This window comes from Haemaphysalis longicornis, unplaced genomic scaffold (assembly GCF_048455015.1).
Source record: "Haemaphysalis longicornis isolate Haplotype H1 unplaced genomic scaffold, Haemaphysalis longicornis Haplotype H1 scaffold_1, whole genome shotgun sequence".
In the NCBI taxonomy this organism is placed as follows: domain Eukaryota; kingdom Metazoa; phylum Arthropoda; class Arachnida; order Ixodida; family Ixodidae; genus Haemaphysalis; species Haemaphysalis longicornis.
This window is the reverse complement of record NW_027526203.1, coordinates 379,377,420-379,397,145: the sequence shown is the minus strand read 5'-3', so window position 1 is coordinate 379,397,145 and position 19,726 is coordinate 379,377,420. Positions and strand designations below refer to the sequence as shown.

Sequence of the window (19,726 nt, the reverse complement as noted above, 5' to 3'; positions counted from 1 at the left end):
CTCGCGTGCCCATCTCATTTGTCCCTAGAGTTGCATTTCAGCGAGCGGTTGGAAGCGGTCGGTGGAGCTACCTACATCGCGCGGGTGGTCTCCACGGCTGCGTCAGCACACCTGTGACTTGCGGGGCGCGTTTTGCGTTTTTGCGGGGAGAAAACGCTTCATGCAGTTCACGCTGATGTCCGCGTAGACGATTAAGCTCCGACAAAAACAGAAACAGTGCGCCAGCCGTGTATGCACGCCACGCAGTTTGTAGGCAAGGGGCTCGCTCACAGACTCCGTGGCTCGCTGCATCCGCGGCATTGGGCGGCCCATGTTGCCGTTCGCGTTTTATTGAGACCCCATTTCGGCGCTTGCGTCTCCCAAAATATACCTCTACAACTTAAATTTTGTGCCTAGTTCTCCATGAAACTTCGTAATTCCGGCAAACGGGACTTCGTTACACCGAGGGTGAAAATACATGGTGCGCATACACTTAAGTTACGAAAAATTCCGTGGTTCGTTACATTGAAGTTCATTACATCGAGGTTCAACTGTATTACTGTATTTAGTCTACTCTATGCCGACATTTTTTTTTTTTAAGAAGTCGTTTACAAAAATCGGGGATCAGCTTCGATTAAAGGATGCGGCTTTCCTGTCACAGCTAGACATTCAACGCCATCTCGCGGTGTGGGAATCGTGGAGAACCGCGACCTGCGATACCGAGCCAGCGCGCGCTTCGGGAGAGACGCTTGTGCGCTGAAACCGGTCCGGCGCTCCGCTGGTTCGTCGGCGTCCCCCGAGAGATGGCGCCACCGATGTGTGCGGGGGTAGGCGCGCGGGCGGCGCGAGCGTGCACGCACGGGAGTCGGGAGAGTCTCGTCGGAGACCCGGTTGGGGCGAGATCGGCGGAACATCGCGGCGATTGCGGATACCATGCATCTCAGGTGGGAGCTTTGTTTGTCGCGCGCCGTGAGTGCCCACCTCCCGTTCGCGGTCACGACCCGGACGGCGTGATTCGTGAACGCCGTCGAGCTTTGTGCTCGCATGCTTTGGGATTCCCCAAATAAACGGCTGTGCTTCGGCACTACTGTCTACTGTGTTCTCGTATCGGCGAACCTCGCTGGGCTGCCGTAGGCATGGGAGCACGCCTGGTTGACACGCCGGGAGCTAGCGTGGGGGCCTGCCCCAGAGAGCTGGCAAGGTCCCCGAGGAACCTCACACGTACCCCACAGCGGCCACAGGCTTGCAGCTTGCAGGATTGCAGGCTCCATTTTGCTTGTTTGGACGTTGGAAACCTAGCTCTCGGCGTTCCGTGCTTGCCTGCTTACGTTGCGGCGTGACCTCGAGAAGTGACCGTGTTTGCGGCACAATGGCGCCTACGAAGCAGTGCCACTACGCAACTGCTTTTAATTGGAAGGTAGTTTTGGAGGCCAAGAGAACTTCAAACCTCCAAGCACAGCGCGACTTCGGCGTCGATGAGAAGAACATGCGCCAATGGTGAAAGCAGCGGAACTAACTTTTCAACTGCGCTGCCAAGCGCACTGCCTTCACAGGACCCAAGAAAGGAGGAAGTCGCTGGCTTTATCCAGCAGCAAAGAGAGGGTGGAATGCCTGTGACGACGGACATAATACAGGCAAAGGCGAGGAAGATCGCAAACATTCGAGGTGTCGTGTGGATGCAGTTCAAGGCCAGCGGGGGTTTATGAAGTGGGTGGCTGAAGTCACCTGCAACTCCGGTGCACAGGAATATTTCGGCCACGTCAGATGGCAGCACCAACCAATGGCACCTCGGCAAAGCTATTCCTCGGCCTATGCTTGTGCAGTGATAAAATGCACACCAACGGCTTCTTTGTTTCCTTCTCGTTTTGTGGGTAAATAGTTAACCAAGACTCCGTACTTTTCAGTGCATCATACCCAAATGTTGCTGCCAGTGATGATTTGCAGATGCCTCTCCCCTAGTGCCCTCTTTTGCCTATGCTTCCCTCACCATTGCCGACACACATGCAAACACATACTTCGGTGTGTCACACTTTGGGTTTGTCTACATGAGATGAATTTTTCCCCCCCACCTCCAAAGCATTTTTTTTTAAATCCAAGCACATCACCACAACACTGACTACAGTCCACTGTGATGTCACTTAGCAAAATACAGTTTTGCGATGGTGTATTAAAGCAGCATTATAAAGTAATGAGCAACTACGGACTACTGAAAGCACATTTAGTGGCAAACTGAACAATTCGGGGTAAAATTGTTACTTATGGGCCCTAAACATGGTTCCAAAGGTTTCGATTTTATGTGCGCAATCGGAGTACTATCCAAGGAACATCCTGCTGCAAAAAATGGTTTTAAAGGAGCCATGAAGAGAAAATACAACTTCGTTTAATTTGAAAGAACTAGGATTCAGTATCTCACTCAGCTCCATTACAGCCCCAAAAGATGTTTTTTTAACGAAAAAAAAGCAAGAAGTATTTAAAAACTTTCAAATTTTGCGCCACAGTGACAAAAGCATGACGTCATACGGGCCAACAATAAAACATAATTTTCAGTGCGTTAACTGCACGTTAGCATTCAAGTGATGCGGTCAACTGAAACTAGAGGCCCCATTACAGACGTCGAGTCATGTATCATCGCGACAGGTCACTTAGGCGGCCGCCAATCGCGCAAACAAGGTTCCGTGACGTCATAGAAAAGTTGCGGGAAATTGGCTAGGGGGTCGCGACTGCTTCACACGTTTTCTTTAATATCTCCGTTATTTCTTCGAAGATAGCGATGATATTCGTATCATTGTTATCGGGACTAAGCAGTCTTTCTAATAAGCCCAACTTGTATTTTGTCTTCATGGCTCCTTTAAAGGAGCCATGAAGAGAAAACACAAGTTTGGTTCATTTGAAAGATTGCCTCGTTAGAACCATAACGACACCACTTATAACGCAAACTTCGCTCAAATAAGCTACATAATTAGGAAAAAACGAAATGACCATGCGACCCACCAGCTCATTTTCCGCAACAGAACCTATGATGTCACTCGAGAATGCTCTGCGATTGGCGGAGGCCGGCAAAAGCAAACGCATGTTTGGCAGGGCTTACAGTTTGCATAGCGAGCTAAATGCCCGTGAAACATACTGCACATTCTTTTTATGACAAAGAATGGTGGAGTAAACGGTTAAAGTTCCGAACGAACACGCAAGCGTGTGCGCCAATGCGTACGAAACTACCGGCGGCCGAGCTCGACATCTCGCCATCGCGCAGACGAATTTTCGGGTTCGAGGCTCTTCGGGGCCAACGAACCGTCCCAGCACGCACAGCCGCGACCTTGCTTGGTATCGTAATCCCTTCACAGGAGGTTGGCCGTCATATCGCCAACCAGCAAAGGTAAAAATAGAAATGAGGGGAGTAAGGAACAGCAAGCAGCGACGAGATAGTGACAGTCGTCGCAGTTTCGGAATGGTGTTGGCTTGCTGCTATTGTTAGGAGCTCGTTTCCAGTTTACAACCACTGAAAACTTCAGTTTGTTCGAGTACTTTACAATGAAATTTCGTTGCTACGTTTTGAAATGCCCATGTAGTACGGGCAAATCGTCGAGGGAGTGCGACATCCCCGGTGAGGAGATCTCCTTTCATGTGCTGCCCAACGACGAACATCGGCGAAGCAAGTGGCTACGTTTTGTGAACTTTGCAAACGGAGGAGAAAGAGAGCTAAAGGAAGTACGAGTGTCCTCGCTTCATTTCCGAGGAAGTGATTACGGCAGGGACCCCTACGTTAGCTCACTCCTGGGACATGCTGGCGCTCGTCGTCGACTTCGTCAAATGGTCAAAGCGCTCTGACCTTGGGGGAAAAAAATGCCGTAAACACCGCGCATTGACGCTCGTATCTTTCTGGTCGAAGCAGAGAGCTCGCGCGAACGGCTTTCCATACACGACACCGGCCAACTGGCATAAGCGATACTGCTACTGAAATTGAACTATTATTAACCGTAATAAAAATACGGCCCATACGGACCAGTCTGTATTCGTCCGTCGCGACGGGGCTGACGAGGCAGCGGTGCCGACGGCAGGGCGTTCGTCTGTTGTGGCTATCGCGGAATGGTCGCTTTCCCGTCCACCGCGTATCCCACAACTCTTGCCGCTCGTGCACTTAGAAGCATTGAGCGTTCAAGTGGTGTGAGGTTGTTAAATGCAAGCCCGAGCTCCTCGGCGAGAGTTTTGTTCTCCGGATCAGGCGATTCCATGACTAGGGCTGCGGGTGCACTAGGTTTTACTAGTATTTTTAAAATGGCCGCCGTCTCGATCGACTCCCGCGTGTGGGTGCTATATGGAGTCGACATACTAAGTATCTGTTTCATGGACCGGCTCGTATGACGCCATGGTTCACGTCACGGAATGTGCAATTTTAGCGGGAGATTTAAAATTTTGTGTTAAATTGCCTTATTTCTCAGTGAATAAAGCATCATTTGCTTCCGGGAAAGCGCTTGGGGTACTATGAAACACCTAATCTTTCGAATAAAACAAACTTTTGTTTTCTCTTCATGGCTCCTTTAAAGCCTTCAGTATTAGCCCAGTTATTGTTAATTAAAAAGGGCCTGCAATAAGGCCTGGCGCATTTACCCTCTCACCGCGCCTTTAGTGCACTGTGGAAGCTGTAACGTCACCTACCAGGCACAAGACCACCTAGAGAAACAGGGCTCGTTCAAGATGCGTGCAGCCATTGACTCCGCTCGGCGGTATGTCACGCCTCCTCCTCCTTTTTTTAGCAGACAACGGCCAAGTTTTGTTTACTACAGCCGCTACCACTCAGCGTGGCCGGTTGGTGGTCGGCCCGCATCGGCACATCAGTTTTATAATAGCGGAAACGAGCACATGAAGGCCAGATAGGGGGGGGGGGTGGTTCTAAACACAACATGCTCACTCACGACCACGGAGCAAGAATGTATAGGAGGCAAAACTGCCCATTGCAACAAGCACGGGCGAGCGACCAGATAATGTCACAATGGAAACCAAGGTGGACTGCAAAGCTTCGTAGCTGCGGCAGCGAAGAAGATGGTAGTGGCACCTGATGGACGAAATAATAGCGGCCACAATTCATTCTGTGGCTGCACAGTGAAATGCCGATTGTGGCAGCCACACAGTTTCTTCCCGAGCAACAGATGCCGCTAGCACAACCTATTACTAGCACTTGTGACATTATCTGGCCATGCTAGGAAGCCTCTTTCCCCTCCTGTCTTATTCTGGCCACGTGCTAACGACAATATTTGAAGGTTGCCACCGACAACTGGCGGCCTGCTAGCGTTTCTGCATGCAGCGCTGTAGCGGCGAACTGGTCCCTCCAAAGTCTGAGAAAAGGCTTAGCATCGCCGCAGTTATTCAGACACTGCATTGCGAGGGCACGCCGAAGATGATCCCCAGCGCAATCTTTCACTTTCATGCCTTTCATGCCTCTAAAACTGATTTTCAGCAACAGTCTCGCTTTGGTGGGCGGTGACAAGTTTTAGCTGCTGCCGTGTATGCCGTATCTTGCATACACCGCATAGTGGGCTCCTTGTATACCGTGCAAGCAGATGCTTGCCACGGTTGTGCGTGTAGCGGGCGTTTCCGCCTGCAGAGACGCTCCTTGTTTTGCAGCGTTATTCATACCTTGTAAACGACGCGATATATCTACAAACTCAGCTAAGCTTGTGTGATCGATGGCGACGATTGACATTCGTCCCTACTAAGATATGCCGTGCCACCGGTGCAGGAGCGCCGCGCGCACCCACGTTTCCCCCAGAGCCAGGAACGCTGATTGGCTACAGCATTTAAAGGAGCCATGAGGACAAAATACAAGTTTGTTTTATTCGAAAAATTTCGTGTTTTATTGTGCTCCTAGCACTTGCCCGGCAGCAAGTGATGCCATATTCACTGAGAAATTAATCAATTTAGGTTAAAATTTTGATTCTCCCACCAAATCGTGCGTTTTCTGGACATCAGCCATGAAGTCATAAACGCATGTATACACACGAACATGAACTGCGTGATTCGGCTGCAGCGCTGCTTGCCGTCAGTCTTCCCAGATGGCACTACCATACTCTGCCGTTGCTTTGTTTTTTGACCGTATTCGCACCTGGCTTGTTTTTGTTACAGTAGAAAGTAATTGTTTCGCGAAACATGGAATGTTCTCGACAAACAGGGTCACGTAAGACAACGTCGCTTACACCAATTGGCCAGTGCGTCTAAGACAACTTGAAAGCGGCGGACTGCTGTACAGCTAAAACAAGCATAGTGCGTGCAGTACCAACAACAGTACGCATCAGTACTTCAATGTTTACGTGTGTTTTCATAACTTCCACTGTTTACCCCCCCAAACTTACTGCTATAAAAAGAATGTGCCCTAAATTTAAGCGCAAATAGCTCGTTCGGCAAGCTTATAAGATCTGCCTAATTTGAATTTGGTTTCGCCGGCCTCCACCAATCGCAGAGCTGGCTGGTATGACATCATAGGTTCTGTTGCGGGAAATGAGCTAGTGGGTCACGTGGCCATTCCCTTTTTTTCTAATGATATAGCTTATTTGGGCTAAGTCTGTGTTAAAAGTGGTGTCAGTATGATTCCAACGAGGCAATCTTTCGAATGAACCAAACTTGTGCTTTGCCTACATGGCTCCTTTAAAGATGCCCACCAACAGCGACGCCGTACTGCTCAGTGCTTCGGGCGTCATAGAGGCTGCATCACACATCAGTGTGGCAGTGTGGCGGCGAGGAAGCAGTAGGTGAGCAAGGAAAGAAAGAAAAGATCTTTGTTGCACGTTAGTGCGGCCCCTGCTTTACGCAGAGGTGTAATATTTGGTATACATTGTCGCGAAGGGGTACTCTAGCGATTGCGCGATTAAAGTGGCAACCTTCGGAAGCCTATTTAGGGCCCCTTTAACTCTTTCGTGACAACGCCTATTCAAAATCGTTCAGTTTGAACGATACCTTGGGAGCCCTTTGTCGTAGCCTTCCAGGCATTGCTGGAACAAGTAAGGCTATTCGGAGTTAGCCCAGAAAATACCCTTTCAAAATCAGTTTTGTTTTCATTTTTGCAACAAAAACGTGATTTTTGACCCGCGCTTGCATCATCACCTGTGTAGAAAAGGGGCGTGGTCATCGCGCGTCACTGCTACCAACGAAGACTGCGGCGTGCCACTCGTAATTACTCTGCATCAGCGTTTGGTTTTTGTTATCAGGGCACAAATAGTGAATCAAAAAATGATTTTCAATCGTCGTGTTTGCACTCGGACAGTAATAATCCCCGAAATTGGCTGAAAATGTCAAGCAGTGCCTGTTTGCAAAGCTCCTTTGTGATTTTAGGCAGTTTTATTGCCTTTGCACACATTGTTCTAAGTTGTGTTGTAGTTCTACTTACGACAGGACCATTTGCAAACAGTTTACAATGGTTTCGGTTTCATTTCTGCATCGTGAAATTCATAATTGGCGCTACTAAGCAGTTACCCAACTTCAAGTCTGCCTGCCATGGCGCCTTGAGCTTCCGCGACTGGTCCTCGAAAAAAGCATGCCGCTCCTGATTTCACCCAACCCTAACCCAATTTCTGCGATAAGAACCTCCCATTCAAGTCAAAAGATATTACCCAGTCACCAGATTTCTGTTCCGGCGAGGACAGCGCTTCAAACCCGCTTTACACACTGCCAGCTGTTCGCCTGCCAGTTTTGTTTCCATACGAGGGTATCTCCGGGGGTCTATGTTGCTCCTTAGTTGAACTGTCTATTCGGACGGAGTCTCAAATAAGTTTTGTACTGTTTCATTTCAAAAATGTTAGGTGGCGCTGCAATGCAGGAGGCTCGTAGTGCTGATCTTTTTTATCGCGCAACAGCTACTTGGTCTAAGTTTGCAGGGCATGATTCTAACGCATCGCACCTCATTCCTGCAAGCAAAGGTTACAATAGCGAATCAGAAGATGATAATAAAGCACAACCATGGCAAGCATCTGCCTGCACAGCTAACAAGGACTGCAGAGAGAGCCCACTGCACGGTGTATGCACAATACGGCATACACCGCAGCAGGTGAAACTTGTCACCGCCTGCCAAAGCGACAACACAGCTGAAAATCAGTTTACAACTGCGTGATAGGGGGTGATAGTGCAGTGAAAGATTGCGCTGGTGATCGTCATCGTGCGGCTTCGTAAAGCGATGACTGTGTAACTGCAGCGATGCTGAGCCTTCTCCGAGCATCGGGGCCTTGGAGGGACCTGTTTGCCGCGACAGTGCCGCATGTGGAAACACTAGTGTGTCACTAGTCGTCACTGTAAATCTTCCATTACTGTCGTGAGTGAGCATGTTGCATCTGGGACACCCCTTCCTGACCTTCAAACACTTGTTTCCCCTATATTAAAACTGACGTGCCGACGCAACCACGGCCAACACGAGGAGCACGGTCGCCGGGAAGTTCGAGTGGCCCGACCGGCCCCGCTCGGCAGTTGGTTGTTAAGAGGAGCCTGCGCTGCTTAAAAAAAAAAAAAAAAAAAAAAAAAAAAAAAAAAAGGCTCGCGCACCTCGAACCTTTACCTGTTTCTCTAGGTGGTCTTGTGCCTCGTCGGTGGTGTCACCGCTTTCACAGTGCTTTGAAGGCGCGATGAGAGGGAAGAGCTCCAGGCCTTATTGCTGGCCCTTTTTAATGAACAATAACTCGGCTAATACTGAACGCCTTTACCTCGCCGAGCCAGCTGCGCTCTCCGCTGCTCACCCCCTCTCCTCTCCGATAGCGAACACTCTCTCGCGAGGGGCATTGGATTGGATTCGATTAGATTGGCTTGGCTCGGCTAGGCTTGGATTGGATTAAAGTGGATTGTGTTGCGTCATAGCCGCGGCAGACGCGCTGGGGCCGGCGCATGTGCAGTACTCTCTCTTCCGCGGTTTCCTCTCCTTGGGCGCGCTGCGCATATAACCGGTGTGCCCTTCTCCGGCGAAGCAACATCCACGCTTGGCTCAAACACCTAGAGTCCATGCCGCTTTACAAGTACCCCTACGTCGTCATCGACTGGGACCGGCTTGCGCAGTCCCCTCAACGTTATACGCGCTATAAAACGCGGTCCCTTCGCCGCTCCGCCTATGCGTCGCATCTACACAGGGGTTCCCGCGAGGGGAGGTGGGAGTTTTTTCTCTTAAAGGGACAGACAACCGATTTTTGTCGAGTATATATTCTCTATCTCAAATGAAAGGGCATCACCTAAAGCACCTTGACGAGAAACGGTTTTGCTGATAACGCCCTAGAACTTTTTAAATCGAAATTTTCATAACTACGAGCCGTATGTGTCTCTCCCAAAAATAATGCTAGCAACCCCGACACAGAGTAGCTCGGCAACATACTTTTGTCTGTATGCGAAATGAAAAACGATATTTAAAAACTTGTCCCCAGCTAAAAAAGTTTGAATCAAAAGCTTTCCTGTTCCTTTATATGTTTTTTTAATGCAACGGTCTGTTGTGCGCGAATGCGCCATCTGTTGGGATGGACGATAGGTAGAATCTGGCTTCACGTTGTGGAGGTGGGAAGTTCAATCCTCCCCGGGCGCGACACTTTTTCTTTTTTAAGCTGCCGTTGGCGTATTTGGGAACTGAAATAGAATATTTTGGCAGAACAAACGCCCCTAACTCAGGCAGAATCGTCAAAGCTCCTTCACTGAATGTGTTTACTGAATGCTGCCATTGATTGTGGGCGTGGAGGCTCAGTTAGCCACACTGAGAGCAACCCAGCGACGGTGGGCGGCGTGTCTTTAAAATTTTCAAAATAATGTTTAGAAATACATATACAGTTTAAACAAATACTTGTGTTAAAAGGTTTTCAATACGTAAATAAACATTTCAGCAGTTACAGTAGCTGCTAGGTTTGCAGGTCACGTGACAGGGACACATATTGTAGTGTCAAGTTTCGACACTACGAACCGCCACCCTTCCGATTTCAGGAAGTTTGCTGCCAAATTAAAATTACTTCCGCCAATGTGTTTAGAAATTGCTTGTGGTTACCAGACTATATAAAACGCTGGCTTTCACATGAGCTAGAGAACATATACGCGACAAAAATGGGTTGTCCGTCCCTTTTAAGGGGGAGGTGGGTCTTTGGACAATTTTTTTTATTTTTAGTGCCAGCTTAAATTGGCAGGCTTGAACAGTTTTTTATGCTGATTTCGAATATGTAATTGGTTTTAACACAGCAGAATTTGTTGAAGAAATACAGTGATTTGAAATGAATTTATTGAGGCATTTCTTACGGGGGTTTAGAGCTATTTCGCTTAATCAAGCTCAAAGATGAATTATATGGACATAATGCCAAAGGTCCACTCTGCCAGGCTATGCTACTTTTATTCATTTCAAAAGCTTTTGCAAACTATGAAAAAAGTGAACATTTCATACCAACAATTTCTATAAAATTATTTCATCTTTACTCAATTTTGCTTATAGGTGAACAGTGTCAGAGTGATAAAAATAGCATAGCCTGCTAGATCAATTCAATAGAATACAATGATACCAGTTTTGTCATCCTAGCTCAAGAGCAACATAACAAAACCCCCTGTAAGGCGGAGCAAGGTCTCGCAAAAAAAGAATCTGAGAAAAATGCATTTGAAGTTTCCGATCATGGTAACTTTTGTTACAGCACAGCTAAAATAACAAAAATGGCATCACTGTGTAGCTCAGTTCTTTATGAAGAAAAGCACACTAAGTATGTGCCTGTACCACAAAAATAAGCATAAAACATTCAGCGTAAAGCCAAGCATAATCTCTGAAAACGGTTGAGAAGAAGTAGATTTTCTACTAATAAACTTCAGAAACCAGATTTACTATTTCCCAGTTTATTCCAGTGCCTCTGAAAACTACATACAAGCCCACGCATCACATACTGCAGTCTCTTCTGGTACCTGTAATGCTAAAGCACAGCAGCCAATGAAAAAGTGACATTATTCCGTTATGCTTTTCAAAACTAAAGCAAAGACGTAGGTGAATTGCAATTGTCTAATCAACGCTAGGGCTGTACAAATAGCATCACCTGCTAGAGAAATTCAATACGAATGCAATGATACCAGTCTCATCATTATAGCTCAACTGCAAGATAAAAAAACACCCCGTAAGGGGGAGAGGGATCCCTCAAAACTAAAAACTGCAGGGCTGTAGCTGGATATTGCAATTTTTTTTATCAACACTAGGGTTGTACAAATAGCATCACCTGCTAGAGCAATTCAATACGAATGCAATGATACCAGTCTTATCATCATAGCTCAACTGCAAGATAAAAAAGACCCCGTAAGGGGGAGAGGAATCTTTCAAAACTAAAAACTGCAGGGCTGTAGCTGGATATTGCAATTTTGTGATCAACACTAGGGTTGTACAAATAGCATCACCTGCTAGAGCAATTCAATACGAATGCAATGATACCAGTCTTATCATCATAGCTCAACTGCAAGATAAAATAGAGCCCGTAAGGGAGAGAGGGATATCTCAAAACAAAAAAACTGCACGGCCATAGCTGGATATTGCAATTTTGTGATCAATACTAGGGTTGTACAAATACCATCACCTGCTAGAGCAATTCAATACGAATGCAATGATTATCACGAATTTATCACGTCCAAGTCCACGATGACAAATTCCGTGCCACTTTCCGAGCTTTCGCTCGCTGGTTCTCTGTCCAAAAGTTTGAACTTGCGCTCTATCGCCGACTGTGACGCCAAACGCTTCTTCACATCCTCCGCATGTTTAGCACGCCCGGCAGATTCACCAGCGGTGTAATACACGGTGTCGATGCGGTCCTGATTGGCACTCGAGGAGCCGGATGATGGTTCGCTGACGCCTGAAGCACTGCAACTTGCCATGGCCGGAGATTCCGAAAATCTGTCTCAGACGCAACAGGCGATGTCGTCCCCATGTTCCACGCGCGTTTCTGCCGCTTCCCGCACGCTTGACGGGTAATTTTTTCGATGCGAACATCTCACAGTATTGTAGCACGAAAAAGAACACGTTGCACCAAATTACAGCAGCAAAGAGAAAAAGACACGATGAGATAAACTACCGTGGAGGCGAACGCGAGGAAAGAAAAACAAATACAAACGCAAAAGGCACCGGGTTCGCTGCGCCGCCCAATCAAAGACGCGATACGAGGGGCTCGTCTCGCGCGCGGCGGTCTGGCCAATCAGGGGCTCGTAAGTGACCTTTCGAAAAACGGCGACAGCGAGGGCCCTCGCCGTGCTACGCCATTTTGAGATATCGCAAAATACGCACAAAAAAACGACCTTCAAAACACGTCCAAGATGGCTGCCGCCAGTCGTTCCCTTCGCGCCTGGCGCGCACGCGAAGTTCAAGCATTTCTTTCCCGATTTTCGACAATTTGGGGTCGCCGTCATGTTTACAAAGTTAATTTTTGGACCCTTTTCGATCGAATTCAGCGGTGAAACTTTTAGAGTAGGTTCTTGAAGTTACAAAGGCTTCAAAAATGTATTTTTCTCAAAACACGTTTTTTCGCGATTTTTGGCCATTCTAAGACCCGCGTCCCCCCTTAAACCATTTTTGCGGCAGGACGTTCCTTGGATAGTACTCCAGCTTTTGCACACGTAAAATCGCAACCTTTAGTACCCTGTTTAGGGCCACTTTAAAGGGTCGGACCACCGATTTTTGTCGCGTATATGTTCTCTAGCTCATACGAAAGCCACAGTTTTATACAGCCTGGTAACCACAAGCCATTTATAAACACACCGTCGGAAATAATTATAATTTGGCACCAAACTTTCTGAAATAGGAAGGGTGATGGTTCGTAGTGTAGAAACTTGACACTAGAATATGTGTCCCGATCACGTGACCTGCAAACGTAGCAGCTACTGTAACTGCTGAAATGTTTATTTACGTATTGAAAACCTTTTAACACAAGTATTTGTTTAAACTGTATATGAATTTCTAAACATTACTTTGAAAATTTTAAAGACACGCCGTCCGCTGCCGCTGGGTTGCTCTCAGTGTGGCTAACTGAGCCTCCACGCCCACAATCAACAGCAGCACCCAGTGAAGGAGCTTTCACGATTCTGCCTGAGTCAGGGGCGTTCCTTCTGCCGAAATATTCCATTTCAGTTTCCAGATACGCCAACCGCAGCTAAAAAGGAAAAAAAAAAAGGCGCCCGGGAGAATTGAACTTCCGATTTACACAACGTGAAGTCAGGTTCTGCCTATCGTCCATCCCAACAAATAGTGCTTTCGTGCAAAATAGACTAGTTAATTAAAAAAAAAAACACATAAAGGAATAAGAAAGCCTGCAATTCAAACTTTTAGCTAGGGACAAGTTTTCAAATATCGCTTATCTCGCATACAAACAAAAGTATGTTGCCGCGCTACCGCATGTCCTGGTTGCCAGCAATATTTTTGGGAGGACATATAAGATGTAAAACTTTCGATTTAAAAAGTTCTAGGGTGTTATCAGCAAAACCGTTTCTCGTTAAGGTGCTTTAAGGGATGCCCTTTATAGAGAGCATATACTCGACAAAAATCGATTGTCTGTCCCTTTAACAGAAACTGCGTCCCTATTTGCTATGCTCCACTTCCAAAATCAAAACTGCCGCCATGTGAGCAAGCGTCAATGCATAAGCTCTATAATCCTGCATACATGCCCATCACCAACTCGGCAGTGTCATTCTTAGACCAGACCTATTTTCTCCAACCGTCCCGCTGCTGTTTTTAGCCCAGACCTTCACTCACTATTATACTCGCATGCTAGTACGAACAAAATTCAGCGCTCATAACTCCCGAATGCACACTGTGATCAGCAATCCCACACACACACACACAAAAAATTTGTTAGTCCCCCCCCCAAACTTACTTGATACAGCATGCTTGACGTAATCCACAGCAGCAGGATCCCACGTGTCGCCTGCCATGCTTTTAAGGGTGCAAAAAAGGGTGGGAAGCACAATATTAAGCCAATGATGCTACAAAGCGACTTCAAGCATATTACAACAAAATTAACAGCTCCCACATAAAATGTGTACAAGCTCTAAAATCACCAAACCCAAATGCATAAATGACAAGTTCAACGCAACATCAAAATCAATAGTCAAAACCCACCCTAACGAATCCCGATCTAACGAACAAAGTCGCTTTCCTCCCAGGTGCCTATACGGGTCAAGACTTTTATAAACTCAAACTAATGAGACAGATTCAATATCATTTCTGATTCAGCGGTGTATTTCGAGAAACAGACACATTTAAAAACTGAGTGATTTCGAATGTGCTTCAAAGATTATCGCGACACGTCGTCGTCAACTGCTTCAAGCACGCCAGCTTCGTGGTGTCCCTTGCCCAGGCTGCATCGAGTTCCGCAAGAAGAAGAAATACCGCCCAGCTCCACGGAACAACTTCATCGGCTTAACAAGGTGGCAGCAGATCAGAACTTCCACGACTATCTGAGCGGCGATGCAGACGCAGCTGCCGACACGAAGGAGGTTCTGAACGATGAAGAAATCGTACAGCAAGTTTCTGATGCACAAGAGGTGTTAGAGGATGCTGATGACGCAGAAATTGCTGAAACGCCTGCGCCTGCTACAGGCCAGGTGATGGACACTATTGACTTGTTCAGGCGCTTTGTTGGGGCTCAACAAAGAAACCGAGAACGCGCTAACGTGAGCCTGGCCATAATGGCCGTGTTCTTCCTAATTTCGGTTTCAAAATCACCTATTTTTGCTGGTCGTATGCGCTGCAGCTGCCATATTTTGTATCTCAGTCTTTTTAGATAGACTGTGGAGATACAGTTCCCAAGGGATCGAAATTTTGAGCGCAATCGGCCTTCAACATGCACTTGAGTGAATACACTTCACTTGTGCTGTTGGCAAGCGGCCTCATCAACTTTATCATTTCTTTTCCTTTTATTTGCTGCTGATGTAAAGATAGATGTAACCGTATCGGTAACGCCATTTTGGTTTTCCCACAGGTGCAGCGAAAGATTTGCACCAGTCCACCTTTGCTCGTAATAGATACTTGTCGAGCCGGTGGCATGGTTGTAGGATCCTCGAAGTGGAAATGTGGGATAACTCTATAGCGTCACCCAACAAACAGGACCCCGCTGGCTCCGGATGCACTGACAGGATGACATGCAGGCTATGTCAACTGCTGAAATACGCCTCTCATTTTGTGCGGACGGTGTCACATTTGGGCACTCCCTTCTTAGCAGTGCAAATTATAGCAGAGAAAACTGAACAAACACAGCAGATCACGAAACTGCACCTGGCAGTTGAGGCAAAGACAAGGGTGCTTTGTTTCTAGCCTACGCCAATGTTCTGCCTGCACGCATTGCAGGCGTGCAGGTTGGAATTTCAAGCACTGTAATTTGTGTTTACCAATCCTTCTGCATTACACGAAATGACCAGAAAAGAAGACTGTCCCTTCTATCTATGACAAAAAACCAGCAATGCACAACTTTCCCCCAGCCCTGCTTAACTCCTTGCCTACATGAAGCTCTCTCGTAGCGTGATGATTTTCAAACCAGCACTCAGGCTTTTAATTACAAGAACAGAGGAGGACCTCACTGCTTACTGGAATATGTTATGACCCCACATTCCAGTGCACTTTCAAAAGAAAAAGTAATTGCACAGGCAGGGCTTTCATAACATATTACATCGCTTGAGAAAATATAGGTTTGCATAACAATTTAAAAAGTCACTTACTACTTGGTTGTTATCGTTTCCTTGTCAATCGTCCACTTCCTAGGTATCATGCCAGGCAGAAAAAACTCGACACACTGGAAAGGCACTTGAAGCAGCTCTTCGTCTCGTATTTGACGCAACCTGAAAGTTTTTCACATTGTAAACAATCAAGTTATTTAACCAGATTAAAAGTCTGGAATTCGTGGCTTGCTACAACAACGCACTGGCAAGTCCACAGGACTAAATTTAGCAAATTGCTAGATGCTTGAGCTGTGTAACCGGAGCATGGATGAAAAAAAAAATTCTGAAGGCTGAGATAGCATTCAAACACATTGCAAACCAGTGCAATGCCATTAAAGGAGCCATGAAGACAAAATACAAGTTTATTTTATTCGAAAGATATTGTGTTTTATAGTGTCGCCAGTGCTTGCGCGGCAGCAAATGATGCCGCATTCACTGAGAAATTAACCCCTTCAGGTTAAAATTTTGGTTCTCCCTCCGTGTCCCGACGTCTACAAGGAAGTCATAACGGCGTGCATACAAAAAAAATTTCACTACGCCATTCGGCTCGGCAGCCTTGCTTGCCGTCAAACCTCCCAGATGGCGCTAGCATACTCGGCCCTCCGCCGTTGCATTGTTTTTGACCGTATTTGCACCTGGCTTGTTTTTGTTATGGTAGAAAGTAATCGCTTCGTGAACATGAGGCATGCTTAACAAACAGGTTAACATAAGGCAACGTCGCTTACGCCAATTGACCACAACGCGGAAGCGTCGGACTGCTGTGCAGCTAAAACAAGCATAGTGCGCCCAATACCAACCGCACTGCGCATCGGTATTCTATGTTTAAGTGTATTTTCGTAACTTCTCTTGTTTACCGCATCATTTTCACCGCTGTAAAATGGATAAGCATTACATTTAGGTGCAAAAAGCTCGTTCGGCAAGCTTATAAGCTCTGCCTAATTTGCATTTGCTTTTGCCGGCCTCCGCCAATCGCACGGCTGGGCTCATATGACATCATAGGTTCTGTTGCGGGAATTGAGCTAGTGGGTCGTATGGCCATTCCATTGTTTCCTAATTATATGGCTTATTTGAGCGAAGTTTACGTTAAAAGTGGTGTCAGTATGATTCTAACGAGGCAATCTTTTGAATGAACCAAGCTTCTATTTTGTCTTCATGGCTCCGTTAAGGTGGTTGGTGCAGCAACCGCAAACGATGCACGTCCTCTTTTCTGTCCCAATTCAGATGAAGTAGGACTCTAGATTTCTATTAAGTAGCCGAAAAACAGATAAAATTGTTAAATTAAACTCTATACAAAGAAGTCACAAGAAAGACTTGGTCAAATTCATTTTGCATCCCTTTAACCCTCTCCGGTCTGAAACTTATACCCACTTTCTGGCCGTCCTAGTCCAAAACTATTTTGCTAATTTCTGCCCCCCCCCCCCCCCCAAAAAAAAAAAAACTTTCCAAGAAAAACTTAGAAGATAATTATTTTTTCCCAGCATTCTGCTTGCAACTCCTTTACCGGTATTTCAGCAGCGTGTGAAACCAATGAAAGCATTCTCCTCGGTGCAGGCCAGGGTTGCTACTGCAGGTGTTGCAGAAAAAAAGTTTCCCTCCTCTCTCCTTTTGCTGTTCTATCGCTTCAAACAGCCCATCTGATGGAGGCACATAATTCTCTACCTCACTGAAGTCGTCATCGCTTTTGCTAAGTGCACCCCCTGCAAAACGCACGTGATGAGGAAGCAGCCATGCTTCTCAGTGAACAGCACGCACATGAAAATGCTCTGGGACACACAAGGCCTGCGCTGAACATTATGCTGCACCCCTGTGAAAAAAGAAGTAAACTTCAACAAAGTTCCCTCATCCCTCAAGAGATAACGCATCATGTAAAAAAATGTGAGCACATCGCAGTGAGAAAAAGTGTAAAAATTAACCTTCAACCCCCAAGTCGGGCCGAACCTGACAGCGGACTGCTACAGCCGTGTCAGGGTTCGTACGGGCTTCAAAAGCAAAAATTCAAGGGTTTTCAAGGACTTTCAAGGACCAGAAAACACATTTTCAAGGCCCCCATCTAATGTTTTATCTGGGATTATTTATAACTTTTTCAATGCAATGCAAAATTTTGTTACTGCCCAATACCTAAGCACATTAGTGCACATTTAGATAAGCGCTAACGGGTTCGTGAATGCTCCCCCAGCATTTTTTATTTCACAGTTGGTATTCAGAGGTTTTTCTTTTTTCTTGGTGCTTTGCTGAGGCTGTAACTTCATTGATGTTGCCTGTATCTCCTGCTTTGTCAGCAAGAGTATCAGCTGAAATTAAATCAGCAAGTGTTGCTGCAAGGCAGGATGAACTATGTACATGTCCACCATTTGCACATAAAAGCAAACGCAGATGGAGCGTATGAGGCACAGCAAACATGCAACGAGCGGCCGTCCACAGACTAAATGGAACATGCAAGGTAGAGAAGAGAAGCCGGCTTTCACTGGATTGTATCGTGACATGGAGTCTATTGAGGAGTGCTTCTCCCAATTTTGCCTCGTAATAATGACAATGCACTAAACTCGTAATTTCACGCAATACACTGAAACTTGATTGCTACACTGTTTCTTTACATTTTGAACACCTAAAATCCACGACAAACACTTTAAATTCTTGTGAAAAGACAGGGCCATTGGTTCTCTCCAGAACAATCAAGGGTTTTCAAGGACCATTTAAAAATTCCAGGGCTTTCCAGGCCTTGAAATTGACACTTCAAGGTTTTCAAGGACCTGTGCGAACCCTGCGTGTGGTGTTTTTGGGCAGGGCCTGACAACGGACCAGAAAGGGTTAAAGGGTAGTCGCTGCAAGTACATGTGCCAAAACAAGGTGGTGTCACAGTGCCAGAATACAAAACATTAATGCAACTCCGCTATGAATATGTTTGAAATTACACGAAACTACTGTGAAACCCGATTCAATAAGATCCCAAGGAACTTGAAAAAAAAAACAAAAAAACAAACTGACAAAAATTACGAAGAAATGTTTCCTGCATGACTATGTCTTGACTTAGCCAATTACTGTGCGATCTTGGTTAGTTTCTTTGCCCCTGTCTGTGCAGAAACAATGTTTCCCAAGTTCACCTAATGGTGATAAGCATGTGCACTATCAGGTGATGAAATGTGCTAGTCCCCCACAGCAGTGCGGGGACCAGCACCATTGTGGTGACAGAATCCTACAAAGACGAGGGAAGGAAAACTGCAATTGGGTTGCTTCGGGACTCATCGAATTAACCAGTGCGCCACCAAACACAACCTAGCTAATGAGCACTTGGTACCATAGGATAACACCAGACTGGCGGTCAGGACTGTGTCACCAGTCTGGATCACCGGAATATCCGAGGGTCAAACTAATTAGCTTTTACGTATCTGTCTGTCTGTATGTGTGTGCATGAATGCAAACACACAGGCCACTGATTACTACTCAAGAGCAAGCCAGCAAAAGGAAGACAAGTTCAGCTGTGGCCAGTAATTTTTTACACCTCCCAAACTGCCAAAGAATACGCAAGAAAGTGCCGATTTCCAGCAATTAAGATTTTTGTTTGTTTGTTTGGAATAACAAAGAAAAAACCCAAAAATGGCCAAAAGGCTTTGCAACTTAAAAGCGGCGACACTCTCAGAACCATGGATTAAAGAAAATTAGGAGACTGCACGACGTCATGCAGCTAGCTTTCGCAAGCCCACCTCGTTCATACCGGTCCCTCCGTTTACCTTTTCTGAGCTGCCGGAGTCGGCCTAGCATGTGACTGCAAGTGACCCACGATACTTTTTTTCTTGTAGTGTTTTGCCCAGTTGGAGCCGGCATGCTCTCACATGGCGGGGTCACGTGGCACAGTGACATCCAGGCAGACTTTAATTTTACTTTTTATGACTAAGCTTCAAACTTCTCCAGTGGTGCCGTCTCCCCCTTTTTTTTTCTTTCTCAATGCCCCTGCACTTTGCCCACAGGTGCCCCAAAAGCCTTAAAAGCCACCCAACTCGCAATGGCCTAATGTCAACTACTTTGCACACTTTTTTATCTTCAATTCATCAGATGAATGACACCAGGTGGCTGTGCTTGGCTTCTCTCATAC

The 19,726-nt window shown here is 46.5% G+C and overlaps 1 protein-coding gene across 3 annotated transcripts in view; it reads right to left on the bottom strand.

The window, feature by feature from the left end:
- LOC144155165 (uncharacterized) overlaps positions 1–19,726 on the bottom strand; it is a 116,479-nt gene that overhangs the window by 83,737 nt on the left and 13,016 nt on the right. For all 3 annotated transcript variants that reach the window (XM_077686445.1, XM_077686446.1, XM_077686447.1), the window contains exons 6-7: positions 15,637–15,756; positions 13,797–13,855 (exon numbers count right to left, since the gene is read on the bottom strand). In XM_077686445.1, coding sequence (XP_077542571.1) covers positions 13,797–13,855; positions 15,637–15,756 — 179 coding nt within the window. The remainder of the gene's footprint in view (positions 1–13,796; positions 13,856–15,636; positions 15,757–19,726) is intronic.